The sequence below is a fragment of the Catharus ustulatus genome, chromosome 3 (assembly GCF_009819885.2).
Source record: "Catharus ustulatus isolate bCatUst1 chromosome 3, bCatUst1.pri.v2, whole genome shotgun sequence".
Lineage (NCBI taxonomy): Eukaryota > Metazoa > Chordata > Aves > Passeriformes > Turdidae > Catharus > Catharus ustulatus.
The window spans coordinates 71,712,740-71,731,028 of NC_046223.1; the positions used below are offsets into that span (position 1 = coordinate 71,712,740).

The window sequence follows — 18,289 nt, forward strand, 5'->3', positions numbered from 1 at the left end:
TGTTCATTGTTTTTCTAAACATTCTATAAATATTGCCCTATCATTAAAACAATAGTGGTTCAGAAATTTGGTTGGACTAATGACAAAACCAGATGTGATGTTTTGCTATGCGCAAAAAAAGGTAGCACTTGGTGGGGAGAAACCTGAAAATCTTGACAGATAATTGTGGTCTGTATACTGCTGGAAATGGGAGACTTGGTCAACTTTAAAGTCCAAATACTCAGCCCATTGGGAGACTTAGAGGGAAAGGGTAGTAAATCCCAATTTAACAGGCAGCTCACTGTCTTTAGCCTCAGAAGATTTTGCTGAGTATAAAAGAGTATAAATGTAAATCAAAATTAAGAACAGGAAGCACATGAAAATTGGGTCATGATCTCCACATATACTATATTAAGTGGAGAGTAACACTATTGTCAATTCATTCATTAGAAATTTTGCCCTCAAAGGCAAATAAAGACTGTTAAATTCTATAGCAGGTCACTTTTCCTTGCACTTCTGAACAGGTGTACTTTGCTCCAACTGTTCTCCGTGTTCCTTCTTCAATTTTTTTAGGCCCTTGATTAAATTTCTGGGTTATCTAGTAAGTAAATCAGTTTTAAATTAGTGTGTCCAAGGCTTAATAGTTCCATGCTAAGACCATGGTACTGTATACTTTGTGTATAAAAAGAGGGATGTGGACAAAATACTGTTTGCTAAACAATGTGGTGATTTTGTTGAGACTCACCAGCAGATTCAGTGCCTAAAGCCCGTGGATAATTCACATCTTAATGGGGCTTGCTTGTTCTACATGTTGCATTTGAAGCAGCTTCTGAGTCCTCCTAAAATGATTGCGCTAATATTTACATCTTCTTTTTGTTTACCTGTAGTAGTTAAGTGACATATGTTCTCTATCCAAAGAGTTCTTGAGCTGTTTTGGAATTTTTTAGAACAGTATTTCAGAAAATTTCTGTTTCTTGTGTAGAGGACAAGCCCAAGAGTCATGTCTGATTTACAGAAATAATCTCTCTCCTTAACAACTATCAAATCCACAGAGTATTCTGATGGCAGAGAAACCTAATATGTGTGCATTCTGCTCATTGCTTAAATGAATAATCATTAAAAATATAAAATAAATAAGGTAGAAATCAGACTTTGAGATTGCAGTGTCTTTAGGAACTGAATCACACAAATCTTTAAGAGAATTTTCAGCAACACCAGTGGCTACCAATTAATTATCTTTAATGGGAAATTTACAGTTATTTGTCTGAGAGTGCAGTTCTTTCCTCTTTGCTGTTTTCAAATTGCTGGGTAAGATTTTGAAGAGATAAAGGGAATTGTGAGCAACCGAGTCCTTTGATTTGTATGAAATTTCCCCTAGTATTTAGTTCTGCAGGGAGTCACAGCTGTGATATTGACGAGTTTACACTCTTGAAAGTTGCCAGGATGAAATTCTGCATAAAGTATGAAGAGAGCAGGTTTTTATTTATTTATTTACAGTCTTTAGGAGAATGGTATTTTTTGGCCTAGAACCTAATCATAAATTGTTTAGTTGAGTGAGTGTAACAGAATAAAAATAAATCTAGGAACTTGGCTTTTTTCTTCTGGTGAAGTAAAATGTACTATTTAATGTATTGGAAAAGTTAAAAGTAGCTGCTTTCAGTTAGTGCACTGGTGTGCTCTATACCTGACTTTTACTGCAAACTGGGGATTGCAGTTTAATGAGATGCTTGCTAAGAGATAAAACATTATTTAGTACATTACAGATGTGCTTTTATTTAATTTTTACTTCACCCCAAAAGAAACACAGTTATTGTATCTCTCAGAGTGTAATTTAAATACCCTTCCCCCCTAGTTTGTTGTTGATTTTAAGTAAAAATGGACTGGCATCTCTTTTTTAAAACCAAGAATAAAAAAGTTGACAGTTTAGCTTTCTGACAGACAATTTTTGCTTATGTGGAAAATATTGTGTGCAGAGGGTTAGACTGGCTGATATAATGTCTTTTCATACAATCCAAACAACAGACAAAATAAAGACAAACAGGCATTTGTTTAGATTGTTGAATGAATCTCCAAATTAAATTGTGAATATCTCAACATTTAAGGAAATTATTTGAGGCCCCAGTTTTTGTTAATTACAGTGAACACAAGTGGTGTGGTAGGTGGACTTTCAGAAAAATATATCCATATCAAATTTAGGATCTTGGGCTGTACAAAAAGTTCTGGTGTCTATAAGGAATTAAGCAACGGGAAGCATAAATTTACCAGCATCAAGTCAAATGCCTGCAGTTTTTCCAGCTCCTTCTTCAGCCACTCGTCTCTTCTCACACCTGAATTCATACATCCAATTTGATCCGTCCCCTTGCAGTGCCAGTTTGTCAATCAGCTGTAGGGCCAGCCAGGTTTTCACGTCTTCCCTCTGCTGAGGCTGTAAACAATGCAGGGCTTTTGTCTGATTGCCAGCTGGCAAGCTGAACAAGTGGCTTTGTAAGGCAAACCGTGCACAGCCCAGGATTACACTGGGTGTGCGACGTGGGATTTACCTGATCCCTCTGTGTAGGCAAGTTATATCCATGTCATGATTCCCTGTATTTTGTGTGCCACATCCTTCCGTTTCCTGAGTAATGCTGTCCTAATGTAGTCTGTTGTTTGGAATCGTGGTGTGCTTTCCAGGGAATGCCTGTTACAGATTATCAGCATAGGAAATGTGGCTTGAAATTCTGCAGTGCATCTTTTCTGCAAATCCCTCTGCTGTGTATCTTAGGTTTAGAGAGAAAATTATTACACTTATTGTTGGGGATTCATGGATTGATTGATTGATTGATTGACTGATTGATTATCCTTTGATGTGTTATCCCCTGTACATGTGTACAAAATGTAGAGTTTTAAGCAGGAAAAGGGAAATTATCAATTAGACTGGCTGTACTTGCTCATTGAAGAGATTGAATGCTAATAAGGAGTTTTGGAACAGTGTTAAGAATATGGTATCATATACTCTGTGAGCATTTTAATATTAAACCAAAGTACTGTATTTATTTATTGTAATAAATCAATTAAGCTCATTGTCTTCAGAATATACACAGGTTCAAAGAGAGGTATGCTAAGTTTTACTTTTGTTGGAAATGTTTCCAATATGTGACAGTTAGAAATCTTGCAGGATTGCCAAACAACTCTAAACAAGTACATTTGGTGTTATAAGGAAAAGGAACTGAAGTACAAAAAGATCTAAGACTTAGCTTTTTAGATGAGGTAAAGCTCAGTTATTCTAACTGAGCTTTTGCCATCTGATAACAACCTCTACTTCATGACAGGTACAAAATATATAGGGTTATTTATTACTGCAAAAATACCTACAGAAATTCAGACTCCTAGCTGACATTCAGGCATTATAATACTTCTTTCACACATTTAAAAAGGCTTCTGAGCAGCTAATTAAAGCTATTAAAAAGAATAAAAGACACTGTGATGAATTAGAGCCTAAGGGTAAAAAGGAGGAAACTTCTCCAGGAATACACAACCTTGCCAAGTGTAATAAACTTCAAAAGCCAAGCTGAAAATCAAATAAATCCCATCTTTAGCCTCACAAAGGACATTGCCAATATGCTTAGGTAAGAAGACAGAATATTCCAGGAACTGCAAGCCTTTTGGAAAAATTCCTGCATTCTGCCCCTTTGTGATCACACAGTAGAAATCCAACTTGGTGTATGTACATATATATGTGTACACTTTCATGTGTTACAAGAACTCGAGTCAAAAAAAGAAACCGTTTTCAGCTTAAACAGGTTTTCCTCTAGAATGTTGCCAAAGGCCCTAGTGATAGAAGGGCAGGGCCAGAGCTGTCCTCTCATCTTGCATAAAGGGGCATTACTATCAATCTGCTTCTATAAAATAAACATAATTTCTTTTAGATAAAATATATGTGCTGAAAATGCTCTTTGCTACTATGTCAGAAAACTGTTTTCAGTATTGTTTGTGATTTTAAAAAAAGTGCCCAAACTAATGAAAAGATCTGCTGCTTTATCTACTGGAAGTCTCATGCTGGTTGCAAAGGTAGCTTTCAGGCACACCTGAACTTCACAGGTGCAGTAACTGAAGACCAGGGAGGGAGAGAAATATGACACTAAATAGGTATACTGTTTCCAGAATTAAAAGTGCAAAGCTTATCAGTTGTGGTCACTTTTCCATTAATCTTTATCTAAATTTTAATGAAATAGAAAAAACTCTTTTGAAATTGAGGGAGATATGTAGGCTTTGGCAGGAGTGGGTAAAAATAGTTGCAATCCCTGTTTAATGTGTTGGGTTCGTGTAGTATTGTTTTCCTTTGGATCTTATATAAAGGTAATTGATTATTCCTAGTGACTGTGCTTAAAAGTCAAAGTGGCTCTGAATTAGACAGAGAAGGCTCATGTTGATTAAACAGATTAAAAAGCATTTGACTATTTTCATGTGTTGGAACATAGAATCACCTCCTATTAAAGCCCATTGATCTCAGTAGCATAAGCTTAAGTGATTTGCTGGTTTGGCATCTCAGTGGGCTCTCAGTGGAGCTGCTGCCTACATGCAAGGAATGCAAAATTTGGCTCGTAGATGCCATAAAGCTAAAATCTATACCTGAAGATAGAGAGCAGTTTTTAGTAGCAAAAGGATTGTGAAATGGAGTTGGAAAATGTTATTAGGTACTTCTGAACTACCGAATATTTTACAGCTACAGCACACAATTTGTTGAACTACTTAGAAGAGACAGAGCTCTGATACCTAGGTGAGAAAAATTCCCTGTGAAGCTAAAAAGAGGATGATGTGCTAGAACATTACAGCCATGTTTTTCACACAGTCTGACAATATCTTACCATGGCTAGATGAATCTGTATTTCCTGTAAAATGCCCAAGATGCAAGCAGTAGTGCTTTGTATTTTTAACCAACATTAGGCAATTCCAGATCAGCCCAAACAAAATTTATCTGGTGGGATTTTTTAAATGGCATTATCTCCTTTCAGTGTCACTGCAGGACATTACAATGAGAAAAGCTTTCCGGAGTTCCACAATTCAAGACCAACAGCTGTTTGACCGCAAAACTCTGCCAATTCCTTTGCAAGAAACTTACGACATCTGTGAACAGCCTCCTCCACTTAACATTCTCACCCCTTACAGGTTAGTAAAAGAATTAATTAAAAAGAATTTCTAGCTTATTTTAATAGAGGGGATATATCCAGGCACCTTGCTCACATTGAGTAGCACTTAAATATTTAAGGAACCAGACTAGAAAACTGTGAAGCTGCTGGAGGAATGAAGGCAGCAGCAGGTGTTATAAGCGTTAAAATTTTGCTCCATTTTACTCAAATCTTAACTCAGTGTAACATGGTAGGAAAAAGTAATTTTTATTAAACCATATAATGTATTTGGATGTGAATAAATTAAGCAGGTAAGTGTGTAAAAAGAGGGATCTTCAGTGGAAATGAATGTTGTTTGCGGTCCCAGAGATTTAGCTTGAGTCAATAGCTAAATATGAGCAGCCACACAAATTTGCTCAATATTTTAACAGCAAGGTTTGAGTTATTGGAGTGGGAGTTCTCTGATTTATGACACTCAGGTTTTTTTGGTTTTTTTGGTCTGGAGCTTGTGTTAAAGTTATCTTTCTAAAATTAGGACCTTGAATGCCAGGAAAGATAGTAAAATGTGATGGTGCAGGAGGTCAATGATCATCTCTTTTGTGTTCCTCAGTAAAACATTTCAGGGTCTGAGATACTATATATTCCTTAATATGCCCTTGCTTTGTCTTAATGTTTGGATTCATGTCTTGTCAAATAAATAGTATGCCCTGTTTGTGTTGCTGTATTTCAGGGATGATGGAAAAGAGGGTTTGAAGTTCTATACCAATCCTTCATATTTCTTTGATCTGTGGAAGGAAAAAATGTTACAGGACACTGAGGACAAAAGAAAAGAAAAGAGGAAGCAGAAGGTACATATGTTAACTTTATATGGCTTCTCTTTGTGTTTTTCCTAAAAAGGGTTTGCTTGCAGATGTGGTACTTTAATAGCAATCCAGACTTGACAGAATCATCTTTATTCAACTAAAGCTACTTGTATTCATTCAGTTCCATCAACTTTAACAATTAAATAATAATAATAATAGTAGTAGTAGTAGCAGCAAAATAATATAGAAGGACCTAAAGCTTTCATGCTTAATGTAACCAACTTATGCCAAAATTTTTAAGTGTTCTAGCAGTCACTCAGAAAGGAGGAATACAGAAGGAATAAAGAATTTCACATGAAGAATTTCACTTAAGCACTTACTTATAAGACAAAATTTTTACAATCTTACATTGTAATGACATTCTAATTGGTATGTTTAAACTAGAAATAAATTAGTAGGAATAAAACACTTTGCTTATATTTTCTTAAAATTAAGCAAGTACTTTTGCAAAAGGTAATGCTACTTTTTTTTTGACCATTATTCTGTATGTTTTATACATAGTAGAGAGAGTAAATATGAGTGTCAGATTCATAATTTGATTTAAGACTTAGAATAAAAAGCTACTTAAACAGGTATTTTTTCTCTGTATTATTCAGTTACTTGTCCACTAGACTCATGTTTCTGGCTCTTACAAGTCTTTCTGTTCTACGTTTAGCCTGAAAGCAAATTTTTCTTGCATTTGAAATGGGATTGTTCTTCATAATTTTGTGGCTGATGTTTATATGCAAGTAATTAAAAAACACTGTCTCAGTTGTCAGTTTTGTTTGCACAACTCTCCTACAGCAGAAAAATCTAGATCGCCCTCATGAACCAGAGAAAGTGCCAAGGGCACCTCATGACAGACGGCGAGAGTGGCAGAAGTTAGCCCAAGGTCCAGAGCTCGCAGAAGATGATGCTAACCTCTTACATAAGCACATTGAAGTTGCTAATGGCCCAGCTTCACATTTTGAATCAAGGTTCCTTTTTGTTTTTTCTGTCCTTTATGAAGTGTATTGGTACTGAGTAGTGAGCATGCATGAGAAATGGTCAATGACGAGATGCTACTGCCCCCCTTGAAAGGCGCTGAAAATCACCAATTTAGCTTAATCAAAACTCAGTTTTAAAGTTATTATTGTGTCCTTAAAGGAGTAGTTACTATGTTGTTATTTTTAAGGGTAGGATGTATCCTCATTGTATCCTTGAGGATGTGTTGTACTCTGCGGCTTGATGAAGGTGTTAGTGTCACTGCTGCAAGCTTGCGCCCAGGTGCGTCACTACATTCCAGTCCTGACCTACAAAATCCCCATTATTCCAGCCTCTTGATTTTTCTTAAGCAAACACTGCCAAGAATATATTGTGTGTGTGATGTGAACAAACGTCCACTTGGAACTCAAATGAGAATGCTGAGCTTCTCTTTACTCTTGAACAAATCCATTATTTGATTGACATTTCTGGTTATAGCCTATTACAAAATCCAACCTGTTGAATTCTCATTTCACAGCACTTATTTGCTGGTGGCTAAAAGTAGCATTTCACATGGTAAACACCTGCTGTGCTTTGCTTCTGGTCTTGGTGCAAAATCAAGTCAATTTTACTAACCAAGAAACATCTGATAGCAAAGAGGGCTGACAAGTAATGTTAGGACATTTGGGGATATGTTTTTGGTTCAGGGGTTTGGGGTGCTTTGTTTTGTTGTTGTTTTTGTTGTTGTTGTTTTTGATGAATAAGTATTTATTGTCCTCCCAAAAACTGGTTAGATTTTCCCTTATCTTTCTGTGGTCAAAAAGACACCATAAGAGAGTATGTTGTTTAGCTTTGTAAGGCATTCAAACAAGCTCAGCAGTGATGGTGAGTAATTATGACAGCTCTAGGAGAGGGTGTTTGTTGCCTGAAAAGTAGAAAAACCTGCTTGTAGAGAACTTAGCTCAATTCAGAATGTGAAAATGTTCTCAGTGCGTTTCACTCAGTGGGGTACAAGTTAAGTTATTGTGATTAGCATTTTTCTAGGAACAGCTTTATAGTATCTCCATAAACTGCTGTGTCAAGTCATTGGCAGAGACATCTGCTTTCCTGCTGTCCTTTTGTTGTGTTGTATGTTGGGTTCCACTTTAGACATGCTTGTTTTACATACAGGACCCTGGCCTAAGCCTTAATTATCTCAGTACTAGTAATGCAATTATTAATAATGCTGAAGTGCTTGGGAGCACTGCATGTGCAGAACATGTTCAGATACAGAATAGCACCATGCTTTGGAATAAACAAGGAAGATTTTCACCCCTGAAGCATTTTATAGGCTTAGATACTACAGTGGTGGCAGTATGTGGAAATGTAGAGTGTTGTTCTACTTTATGGAAAGTGTTCTACAATCACTTGTGCTCTGAATTTAATAGAGTGTTTTTTAAATAAAAAGATGTAATTGAATAGTTACAGTAGTTTCACTAATACAAGCCGCACGGATTATAAGCCGCACCCCCGGTGCCTCGACAATGTTGCTGTCTTTGTCAATAGATAAGCCGCACCCCGAATATTAGCCGCACTTTCGTTCGTCGCGAGAATCCGTGCGCAGCTTTCACAAATTGGCCAATTAGTAAGAGGATCGCGGCATAGCGGGCTTTACTGGCTCGGGGCGGGGCCAGGCAGGCTCGGCCCGCTCATGGTTGCCGACGGGGCCGGGTGGCCCAGCTCAGCGCCACGGCTCGGCGGGGCTGGCCGGGTGGTGCTGCCGCCGCCGCCGGGCTCGCTGGCCCCCCTCTCCCGTCAGCACCGCCCCGCTGCCGCGTTCGCTCGCCCGGCTGGCAGGGCTGCCGCCGCCGGGCTCGCCGTCCGCCCCGCTGCCGCTTTCGCTCGCCCCGCGCCGCGCCTCGCGAGCGCCGCGCCCGCCCCGCGGCGCTTTCGCGGCTCGCGGCGGCGCTTTCGCGGCTCGCGGTTCGCGGCTCGCGGCTCGCGGCTCGCGGTTCGCGGCTCGCGGTTCGCGGCTCGCGGTTCGCGGCTCGCGGCTCGCGGCTCGCGGTTCGCGGCTCGCGGCGGCGCTTTCGCGGCTCGCGGCTCGCGGTTCGCGGCTCGCGGTTCGCGGCTCGCGGTTCGCGGCTCGCGGTTCGCGGCTCGCGGCGGCGCTTTCGCGGCTCGCGGCGGCGCTTTCGCGGCTCGCGGTTCGCGGCTCGCGGCGGCGCTTTCGCGGCTCGCGGCGGCGCTTTCGCGGCTCGCGGTTCGCGGCTCGCGGCGGCGCTTTCGCGAGCGCCGCTTTCGCTCGCCCCGCCGGCAGGGCTGCCGCCGCCGCCACCAGGCTCGCCGGCCGCCCCCTCCCGTCTGCACCGCCGCCGCGTTTCCTCGCCCTGGCCAGCACTGCAGGCCCCCGCACCGCCGGGCTCCCCCACGCTGCTGGCCCCGATTATGCTGGGCTTCCCCCGCTGCCAGGCAGCCCCACCCGCCGGCCTTCCTGCTTCTGCCATGCTCCCCTGCGCTGCTAGCCCCAGTTCTCCCGGGCTCCCCCGCCCTGCTGGCTCAGGCTCTGCCGCCCTCCCTGCCCCGCCCTGCTGGCTCAGGCTCTGCCGCCCGCCCCCCACACTGCTGGCCCCGCCTCTGCCAGGCTTTCCCACCTCTGCCGGGGCCGGCCGGGCTCCAGCTTGGCTTGGGGCTGCCGCGGGCTCTCACTTCCGTGTTGGCAGCTTTTAGAATTTTGTTAATGTATTAGCCGCCCCGGAATATTAGCCGCACTTCCGGGTTTCCACCAAAATTTTGGTCAAATTGGTGCGGCTTGTATTCGTGAAATTACTGTAATTAAAATTTACTAACTGATCAGGTCCTTGAGGTGTCTAAAGTTGTCATTAACAAGTTGAATCACCTTTATTTACTGCTACTACTCAATAATAGACATTGATTGAGTCCTATGTCTATTAAAGCAGCAAGTTCTCTGTATATATTGGAATAAAGGTCCTCTGACAGACGTTCAGCTAAATTATTCAGTTGTAAATTCTGCCATTCTAACATCGATGGATGTTTCATGAATATTATAAAAGAAGAGTAGTTCTGATTGCATTGATGTGTTTATTTAACTCAAAATAATGTGATTAATAAACACTAAGGTCACAGACATACTGTAGAAACTATCTGATATACCTGTCAAAATCAAACCCTTGAGCTGCTATAAGTAATAACAGGGAAAGTGGGATAAATTGTTGAAAAGTCACACTGTATAATATGCAACACCAGTGGAGAAAAGACACTTGCATTCAGAAGTCAGACTGAAGTATAGAACAGTAGCTGAGAGCAATAATACTCCTACTAAAGGTGAAGCTGGACCATTTCTCCCTGTTTTTCTACAGATCTCAAGCATACGTGGACCACATTGATGGGTCATATTCCCTTTCTGCGCTGCCCTACAGCCAGATGTCTGAGCTGCTGAACAGAGCCGAGGAGCGCGTGCTGGTCAGGCCCCACGAGCCGCCGCCACCGCCTCCCATGCACGGAGCCGCGGAAGTGAAGCCTGTGCCTCCCTGCGTCAGGTACCCGCCACAAAAGCCACCTGCAGATCCACCGGGGCTGGTTTAGTTCTCTTCCACCCCACTAACAGCTGTCAGCGTTATTTCTGTGCTGCCCAGACATCCCAGGCATCCCAGGGTTCCCACAGCCCCAGCAAGCCTGCAGGAACAGGGTCACCAGGAGCTGGATGGGAAAGCCGGCATCTAAATCCCACAGGGTGCTCTGGTGGAGACAGATCTCCCTTGCCATTAATACTGTGGCCATGCTGCCTTCTGCGTTAAATGGCAAGACAAATAACTCTATGGAAAATGTTTCTGTGAAATATGTTAGCATTTCAGGATGTAGCTTTGGAGCTTTGGAAATTCATACAATTGAGCTGTGTTTCAGCCTACATGAAAAGAGGAATATATTACAGTAAGACAGTCAGCTGTCAAAACTATGTATTCATCACATTTGCTAAATTGCAAGTGCTTCCCTCTCCCAAAGTGTTTTTATTTTCTATTTCTTTGTACCTTTTGAGAAGTGAATACATACATAGAATATTTTCTAGAAGTAAAAATTTCTTTGTCAGTGCCCTATTTTTTATGCCAAAAGTCTTATTTTATAGTCAGGTACATACAACTTAGAATAGAAGACAGTTAATTCAGATGGGGTTATTACATCAGCAAGATGTTAGTCTCTTGAAAATAATGATTTTTACTCCTTAGGAGATCATACACATATTTGCATAACTCTTTAGATTAATTTATCACAACAGTTTAAAGAAATCCTCTAGTGGTCTTTCAGGAAAATAAGTTTATTCTTCTCTCTTATTTTCTTCAGTTCACTTATTCATTGTCCTATAATGAGTATCTAGCATATAAATGGACCTCCCTGTACATAGTAGTGATGACTTTTGATATTCATCTCACTCATTTTGTCACACCTTAAATATATATTTCGAATTAACTTGTCCTCATTGTTTGCATTATTTTATTTTGATATTAAAGTTATGTGAATCAAAACAGTTAATCAATTGCTAGTTCCCTGACTTGAGAAAAATAATTTGGATTTACTTAGGGAACAACCGGAAAGAATTGTACTAGCATAGGAAACCTTTGATAAAGATGCAGGTATGTTGTAGAAAAACATAAATGCGATTTATAGCTGAATTTGAACAGAGGTCTTTTGGAAACCTGATGCATGCTCCATACTGAAAATTAGACTTCCTTGTTTAGGTGTGGACAAACATCCTTAAATCATCATAGTACATAATACTCTTTAATGCCCAGGTTTCAATGTTCTTAAGCTGCAGAAGTGAATCTATAACTACTTTTTCCACTCTCTAGCTCTAATACCTTTGTTCTGTTATTGGATGTTGCAGTTCTACTCCTGGCTTGGTAGAAAATCGTCCTCAGTCTCCAGCAACGGGCAGAACACCGGTGTTTGTGAGCCCCACTCCTCCTCCTCCACCACCACCACCTCTTCCATCCGCTTTGTCGACTTCATCATTACGAGCTGCAATGACTTCCACCCCTCCACCCCCAGTCCCACCCCCACCACCCCCTCCCACAGCTGCTCTGCAGGCCCCAGCTGTGCCACCTCCACCAGCTCCTCTCCAGATAGCTCCTGGAGTTCTTCATCCAGCTCCACCTCCAGTTGCTCCTCCCCTAGCACAACCCTCTCCCCCTGTCACTAGAGCTGCCCAAGTGTGTGAAGCTGTACCTGTTCACCCAGTTCCTCCACAAGCTGAAGTACAGGGTCTTCCTCCACCACCCCCGCCTCCTCCCCTGCCACCTCCTGGCATTCGACCCTCCTCCCCTGTCACTGTTGCAAACCTTTCTCACCCTCCTCCTGTTCTGCATCCTCCTTCCACAACCATTGTCCCCAGCCCTCATGCACCCATAATGCCCCCATCTCCACCAGCCCAAGTGATTCCTGCTCCTGAGCCCAAACGCCATCCTTCAACTCTTCCTGTAATCAGTGATGCTAGAAGCGTTCTGCTGGAAGCAATAAGGAAAGGTAATATTGGCTATTAAGCAGCTAAAAGAACAATCACAGAAACCTGCTAAACACACATGATCTTTGAGAGATGGAATATTTCACATGTGTAAGAAGTTAGACAAATACATCTTAGGTCTGTTTCTGTTTTCTATCCTCTACAGTGTATGCATTGCCAAGTAAACAGGTTTTTTTCAATTTGTAATTGCACTTATCAGATATTTAGTTTGGATAGCAAAACTGGTTCTCTGTGGAAGTTAAATTACAGAAAAAGTACATGTGTTTGTAGATGATCTGTGGAGATTATCTTTCCATTTCTGTTTACCTGCAAATGTAGCTATTCCTGATCATTTACAGATTGTGCAGATGACAAAAACATTGGTTTTCACAGACTATTAGGTAAAAGCAAAATGGATCAATAGGCATTGGAATTTTGATCATCTGTCAATGTATGGCAAGATATAAGTGATGTTCAGAAATCATTGCTGAAGACTTCAAGCTCTTAAGTATCTGATCTGGACACAGTGGAGTAGTGGAGGAGCCTTTGCACTGCAAGGTGCCCATGACAGAGTGCAAGGGAAGGGCAGAGCTGCAGGGCAGTGTTTTCCTCATGATCTCAGGAGGAGCTGAGTGTGCCAGCTGTACCTTTCAGTTTATGGTGCCCATGGTGCCCATGGAAAAATCCCTGCTGCACTGTGTATGCTGCTGTTTGACAGTGGGGTGTCTTTCAATAGTTAAGATCTCTCAAATGATCTACGTTCTTCTACTCTTCCCCTGCACATGCAGCAAAGCACAGAATCTGTATGGTACTGTAATATCAGCAGATAGGCTATAGCACTTAATTTGAAATATTCATGCAAGAATATTATCAGTGAATTGATAACATCATTGAAGTCTAAAGAAATGTTGACAATAGTTGAGTACAACAGGGATGCATGAATATGTGTAGAGAATGTCAGCAAAAATGAGAAAACGGACCCCGCTGGTATAATCAAGGTCATTGCTGAAAACACTTTTGACCACATCATGCCCAAGAAACAAAGGCTCGAGTTACCACAGCTTTGATCTCCAAGTAATACTTCATCCCAAACCAAATCATTAAATGATAAAAAACAGAGTTACAAGTAGTCCTCTCTTGTTAGGATACTCAGATAGCTATCAACTTTAATGAAAGTTAAGAATAGAGAGTCTAGAAAACGTTTGGAAATGCAAATAGCAAAACTGCTTAATCACTTCCAGTGGTACTAAAAATGTATTTTAATGGGAAATCAGAACCAGGATATTACAGTAGAAGGACTCAAGATCTTGTCTGCCGCTGCAATTCTGACACTCCTCTCTTTAAAAGCTTGACAAAAAAAAATTTCTACCTGAGCAGGGCAGCGTCTTCTGTCTTTGTTTTTGCTTGCAAAGCAATTTGTGAATATTAATCCACAAAATACATTTAGGGTGGTGAAGGAGGAGAGTGACGTGTTTGTGATCTGATGTTCTCCAGGTATTCAGCTCCGCAAAGTGGAAGAGCAGCGGGAGCAAGAAGCTAAGCATGAGCGCATTGAGAATGATGTTGCCACTATCCTCTCCCGTCGCATTGCTGTGGAATACAGTGACTCAGAAGATGATTCAGAATTTGATGAAGTAGATTGGCTAGAGTAAAATCATTACATTGCTATACACTGCAAAATCGAATGCTAATGTCCATTGTGGTGCTTGTTCTTTGAAAGTTTGATGGTCATTTCTAGTGTTTTTTGTATTCTTTTCTTAACATAATTAATCCATGTTTTTCTACTTTTCAGTTTACAAAGAGCTCCTAGTGCATCTTCAAAACTAAATGTTTTACAGTGGCTTTTCTTACACATCTCTTTTGAAAGAACATACTTTGTTCCAATAGACCACTAAGTATTAAGCATGGGCAGCTGTTGGTAGAGTAGCAGTTTCAATTTTTTGGCATATCTTAACTGTGCACTTTGTGAATTTTAAGTTGATGAAGGCAACTGAGATTGACATTCCAAGGGCAGCTGTATGTACTAATGAGCCTTATTCCACTTCTGATAGTGTTTTAAAACATTAAACCTAGCTATCAAAATATCACTGCCTCAATCACACCTGTATACTAAAAGTACATATAGTTAGCAGCACTGAACACACTGAAAAGCAAATGGATCTTCGGGGGGGTTTATTATTGTTTTATTGTTGTTTTTAAATAATTATGGCCTTATTTGAATGTTTAGAGAGTCTCCTTCCCTTCTTCCCTCCCAGGTACATATTGTGTGGTACTATTTTTGCCTGCATAATAAAAGTTTAAAGTTTTTTTTTTCCTTGTGAAATCTTTTGACCTAAACATGCTGTGTAACTTATGTAACTGTTAAAATAACAGTTTGATTTAATAAATGGTTCATTTTAAATGTTTCTGGGTGTTGCTCTTTCAATGAAGCCTGCTTTTCACTGGTATACCTGAGAGATCCTTGGATTTCAGGTATTTAATTTGTGGTGTACAAAGTTACAGTAAATATTCTGTACCTGATCTAACAAGAGACAATCATTAAATTATATCTATGTGCACATCTACTGGGAAAAAAAACAACCCAGCTGGAATCTTATCATGATCTTAGCTTAAAAAAATACAAATATGGAATTGGGAACTTGTGGCTAGTTTGCTTTAGGGTAGTTTGTTTTTTTAAAAAAAAATACTTTACCATCAGTGTATCTTGAGGTGATACAGCAGTTAAAATCATGATGAAAGATGACTTTTTAAAGTGCTATCTAGCAGAGTAGTGCATGATTTGCACAGCTTCTGTATTTCTCTTCCCTGGAATAACTCATTCAAGTCTAAGCACATAGTCAAAAGCCTGTTGAGAAGGGAAGCATGAGAGAGTGCAAGAGCTCTCTTGGTCTGTGATCTCGTTCCTGAAAGATGGACTCCTATAATAGAGGAAAACAGTCTTGAAAGTCAGAATGAGATTTCTGGAGGTGGAGCATTAAATGTTCTACGTGTTACAAACCAGTTTGCAGGGATGTGTGGTTGTTAGCCTTCTCCTGGAACTGGCAAAACTTCCGAGGTATAGACTGGGGTAGGGATAGTGTACAGCAACCCTTGCAGCATCACTGTCACCATCCCAGCCTCCACTGTAATTGTGCACATGGCCTCCTCTACTCGAGACTTTTTCAACAGTAAGGCCATTGTTGGTTTTGTGGAAGAAAAAATATTGTCACAATTTGTGAATCTGCATCTTTGTAACTACGGCTGCAGATCTCTGTGCCTCATTCTCTCTGATAGTTGCTTCACAGTAACACCATCTGGTTAGTTCTGTTGTTCTCCTTCGACTTCGGAAGTGTGTGTCCTTCTTAACCCCTCATTGTAATGCTAAAGAAAGGATGTCAGAGGCACTGCATGAATGTGTGATGGTGTTTCCTTGGATCTCAGTAATCCTAACTCACCAAATGTAACTAACTTGTCCAGGAACTAAATGTGAGAGCCTGTTGATGCAGCTGTGAAGATTTGAGATCATAAAGTAAAGTGCATTGTATACTGCTGCACCTCTCCTTTAACCAGGAACCCAGATCTGCACTCCAGGCAGCTGAAAGAAGAACTAGTCCCTGAATTTCTTGTGTAGTTAGTTCTGCCATTCATAAAATTACATTTCCACTGATGTTTATACCTGTTCCTTGCTCAAATCTCTAAGACACTACTGATTTTTCTGGTGGATATTACAGAAAGCAGCCTACATTGTCACTTAAATGGAGCAGCAGCATTTCTGTGCCCAGGCTGTAACTGTTCAAATTAGAGCTTCTCACCATCATGCCTGCATTGGTGGGTATGCTCTGAGCAAGTCCAGGAACTGTGAACTGGTTATAACTTATATAAAGTGAAGAAAAAGGGAAGAAATTACAGTGAAAAAACACCCTTTTGCAACTGCAGCTATCAGCACACTTGAAGCTATTAAAAAAAAAAATCCTTATTGACAAATGGTTGTTATTGACCTGATTTACTGTCCTACTGATTAATAATATCCCTTCCAAGCTGGTACCCAGGGCAGACAAAGCACTCATTTAATATGACACAGTCACACAAAGTAATGAACCTTGTCTGTGAAAAGTCAAGAGTTAAATTCAGTTAACATTTCAAAGGCAGGATTCTTGGCCTTCTGCCACTGCTACAGCTTTCTGCCATAGCAACTCGTCTCCAGATAGCAATAGCATGATTCACTAGTAGCAGGAGGTGAGTGTTGAATTTGAATATTTGTGTTTGTAGATCAACTCCGAGCCGTCCATTTGCAATCTCAGTGATTTGTGTCCCTCTTACTGTGGTCTCCAACCGCCTTTCTAGTTTGGTGGAATGCTGTGCAGAGGGCTGCTGGGCTCTTCATGCCTGTGATTAGATGTGTAATAGATTATTGATTGCTTTGTCTTGTAAGGTACTAAATCAAGTCTTTTGTATTGAACTGTTTATGGAGTGTGTTGTTTACTTCTGTATATTTGCAGCAGCTGGTTAAAACTGAGGCTTGAAGTCTGACACAAATATAATCTGTCAGTAATATTCCATATAAGTGAAGAGAAACCTTTGTCTTCACCCTCTTCTCAAATTGTAATCTGGGACAGTTAAAAATTATCTAGCTCTCCTACTGAGATTTGGTGTGAGGGGAGGGGGGAAAGAACACTATAAGGGCATAGAAGAAACAAAATCTGCTTGGTGGCAAACAACTAGGGAGGTGCAGAATTGGTCACTCAGGGTTTTTATCAAAAGATAAAACTAACAATGCAGCCATCATGGACAAACCAAAAATAAATCAGTAAATAGAAGAGAACAAGGACTGAAGAAGCAAAAATTTAAGAGACTAAATTCTGGTGTGTTGTTTTTTTTCGTGGTGCGATATGAGCAGCAACCATTACATACTAGACAGTATTAAGGGATTATGTTATCTCCCAGTAAATTGGGATTTTGAAAGCAAGAGGCATATTGAAAGACCTTTAGATGATAAAATCATTATTTTCTGCATGTTACACAGGAGTGCATTCCTGAGCATTTAGGGGGACACTGACACACTATTGTCTGTCTGATGGATGCACCGACAATGTTCCTCAAAAGGTGCCCTGGGACCTGAGTGTGCCAAGTACCCGCAGTCCCCAAGGCACAGCAACAGGCTCTTCCGGATGATGGGACCATCTCGGCTTGGATGCAGCTGCCACCCCTGAAGGGCATCCCCGCGTGATTTGCCTGGAGGCTGTGCGCCTTTGTCTGCCAGGAGGATGCAGATGGGAGCAGACCCTACCATATCTCAGTGGTAGATCTCATATCCCAGCCCATGGAGCGCCACGGAGAGGGGGTTCAGGATGCTTGGCAGGCGGGTGCAGCTCACAGCAGTGCACCCACAGTAGTGCAGCAGCCAGAGCCCTGAAGCCCAGCACTGCCACCAAACACAGCAGTTCCAAGAGGAGACAAGGAGGCAACAGGCTCTGCCGCCCAGGGCTGCATCAGCAAAAGATCTGACAGAAATTCGACTCGAGCTCCATCAAGTGTCCGCTTTGTCTCCTCAGCCACAGGCCAGAAGGAGTTTTACTCTCCCCGATTCTCTTTTGTGAGTGGGGACATTAAACACCAAGAATCACAACCAGAGACCCGGGGCAGCAGCAACAATGATCTCCCTTTTTGGAGCCTCTGTCAATTGTCCCCTCTCCTTTCCTCTCCTGGCTGCTTTTCACACTTCAGTGATTCTCAGGGGTCGTAGTCTGCCCACGGGAGACTTTACACTCGCTCTTTGTGGCTGCAGCTGGGAGAGCTCACTGATTCCCAAACTGCTTCTTGAGTACATCATCAGCCCTCGGTAGATGTGAGTTGCCTCTGTCTCCCTTCCCTCGTTCAGCCCTAATGAGCTGAGCCGGGTTTAAGTGCTAAAAAGCAGGTTCCTGACA

At 41.4% G+C, this 18,289-nt stretch overlaps 1 protein-coding gene across 6 annotated transcripts in view; it reads left to right on the plus strand.

Annotated features, from left to right (window-relative positions):
- WASF1 (WASP family member 1) overlaps positions 1-14,788 on the plus strand; it is a 90,048-nt gene extending 75,260 nt beyond the window's left edge. For 5 of the 6 annotated variants that reach the window (XM_033054943.2, XM_033054939.1, XM_033054938.2 and 2 more), the window contains exons 4-9: positions 4,971-5,124; positions 5,815-5,932; positions 6,731-6,903; positions 10,249-10,428; positions 11,769-12,406; positions 13,878-14,788. In XM_033054943.2, coding sequence (XP_032910834.1) covers positions 4,971-5,124; positions 5,815-5,932; positions 6,731-6,903; positions 10,249-10,428; positions 11,769-12,406; positions 13,878-14,035 — 1,421 coding nt within the window. In that variant the 3' untranslated portion in view covers positions 14,036-14,788. The remainder of the gene's footprint in view (positions 1-4,970; positions 5,125-5,814; positions 5,933-6,730; positions 6,904-10,248; positions 10,429-11,768; positions 12,407-13,877) is intronic. The other variant, XM_033054942.2, reaches the window with a different exon arrangement.
- Positions 14,789-18,289: the final 3,501 nt, after the last annotated feature.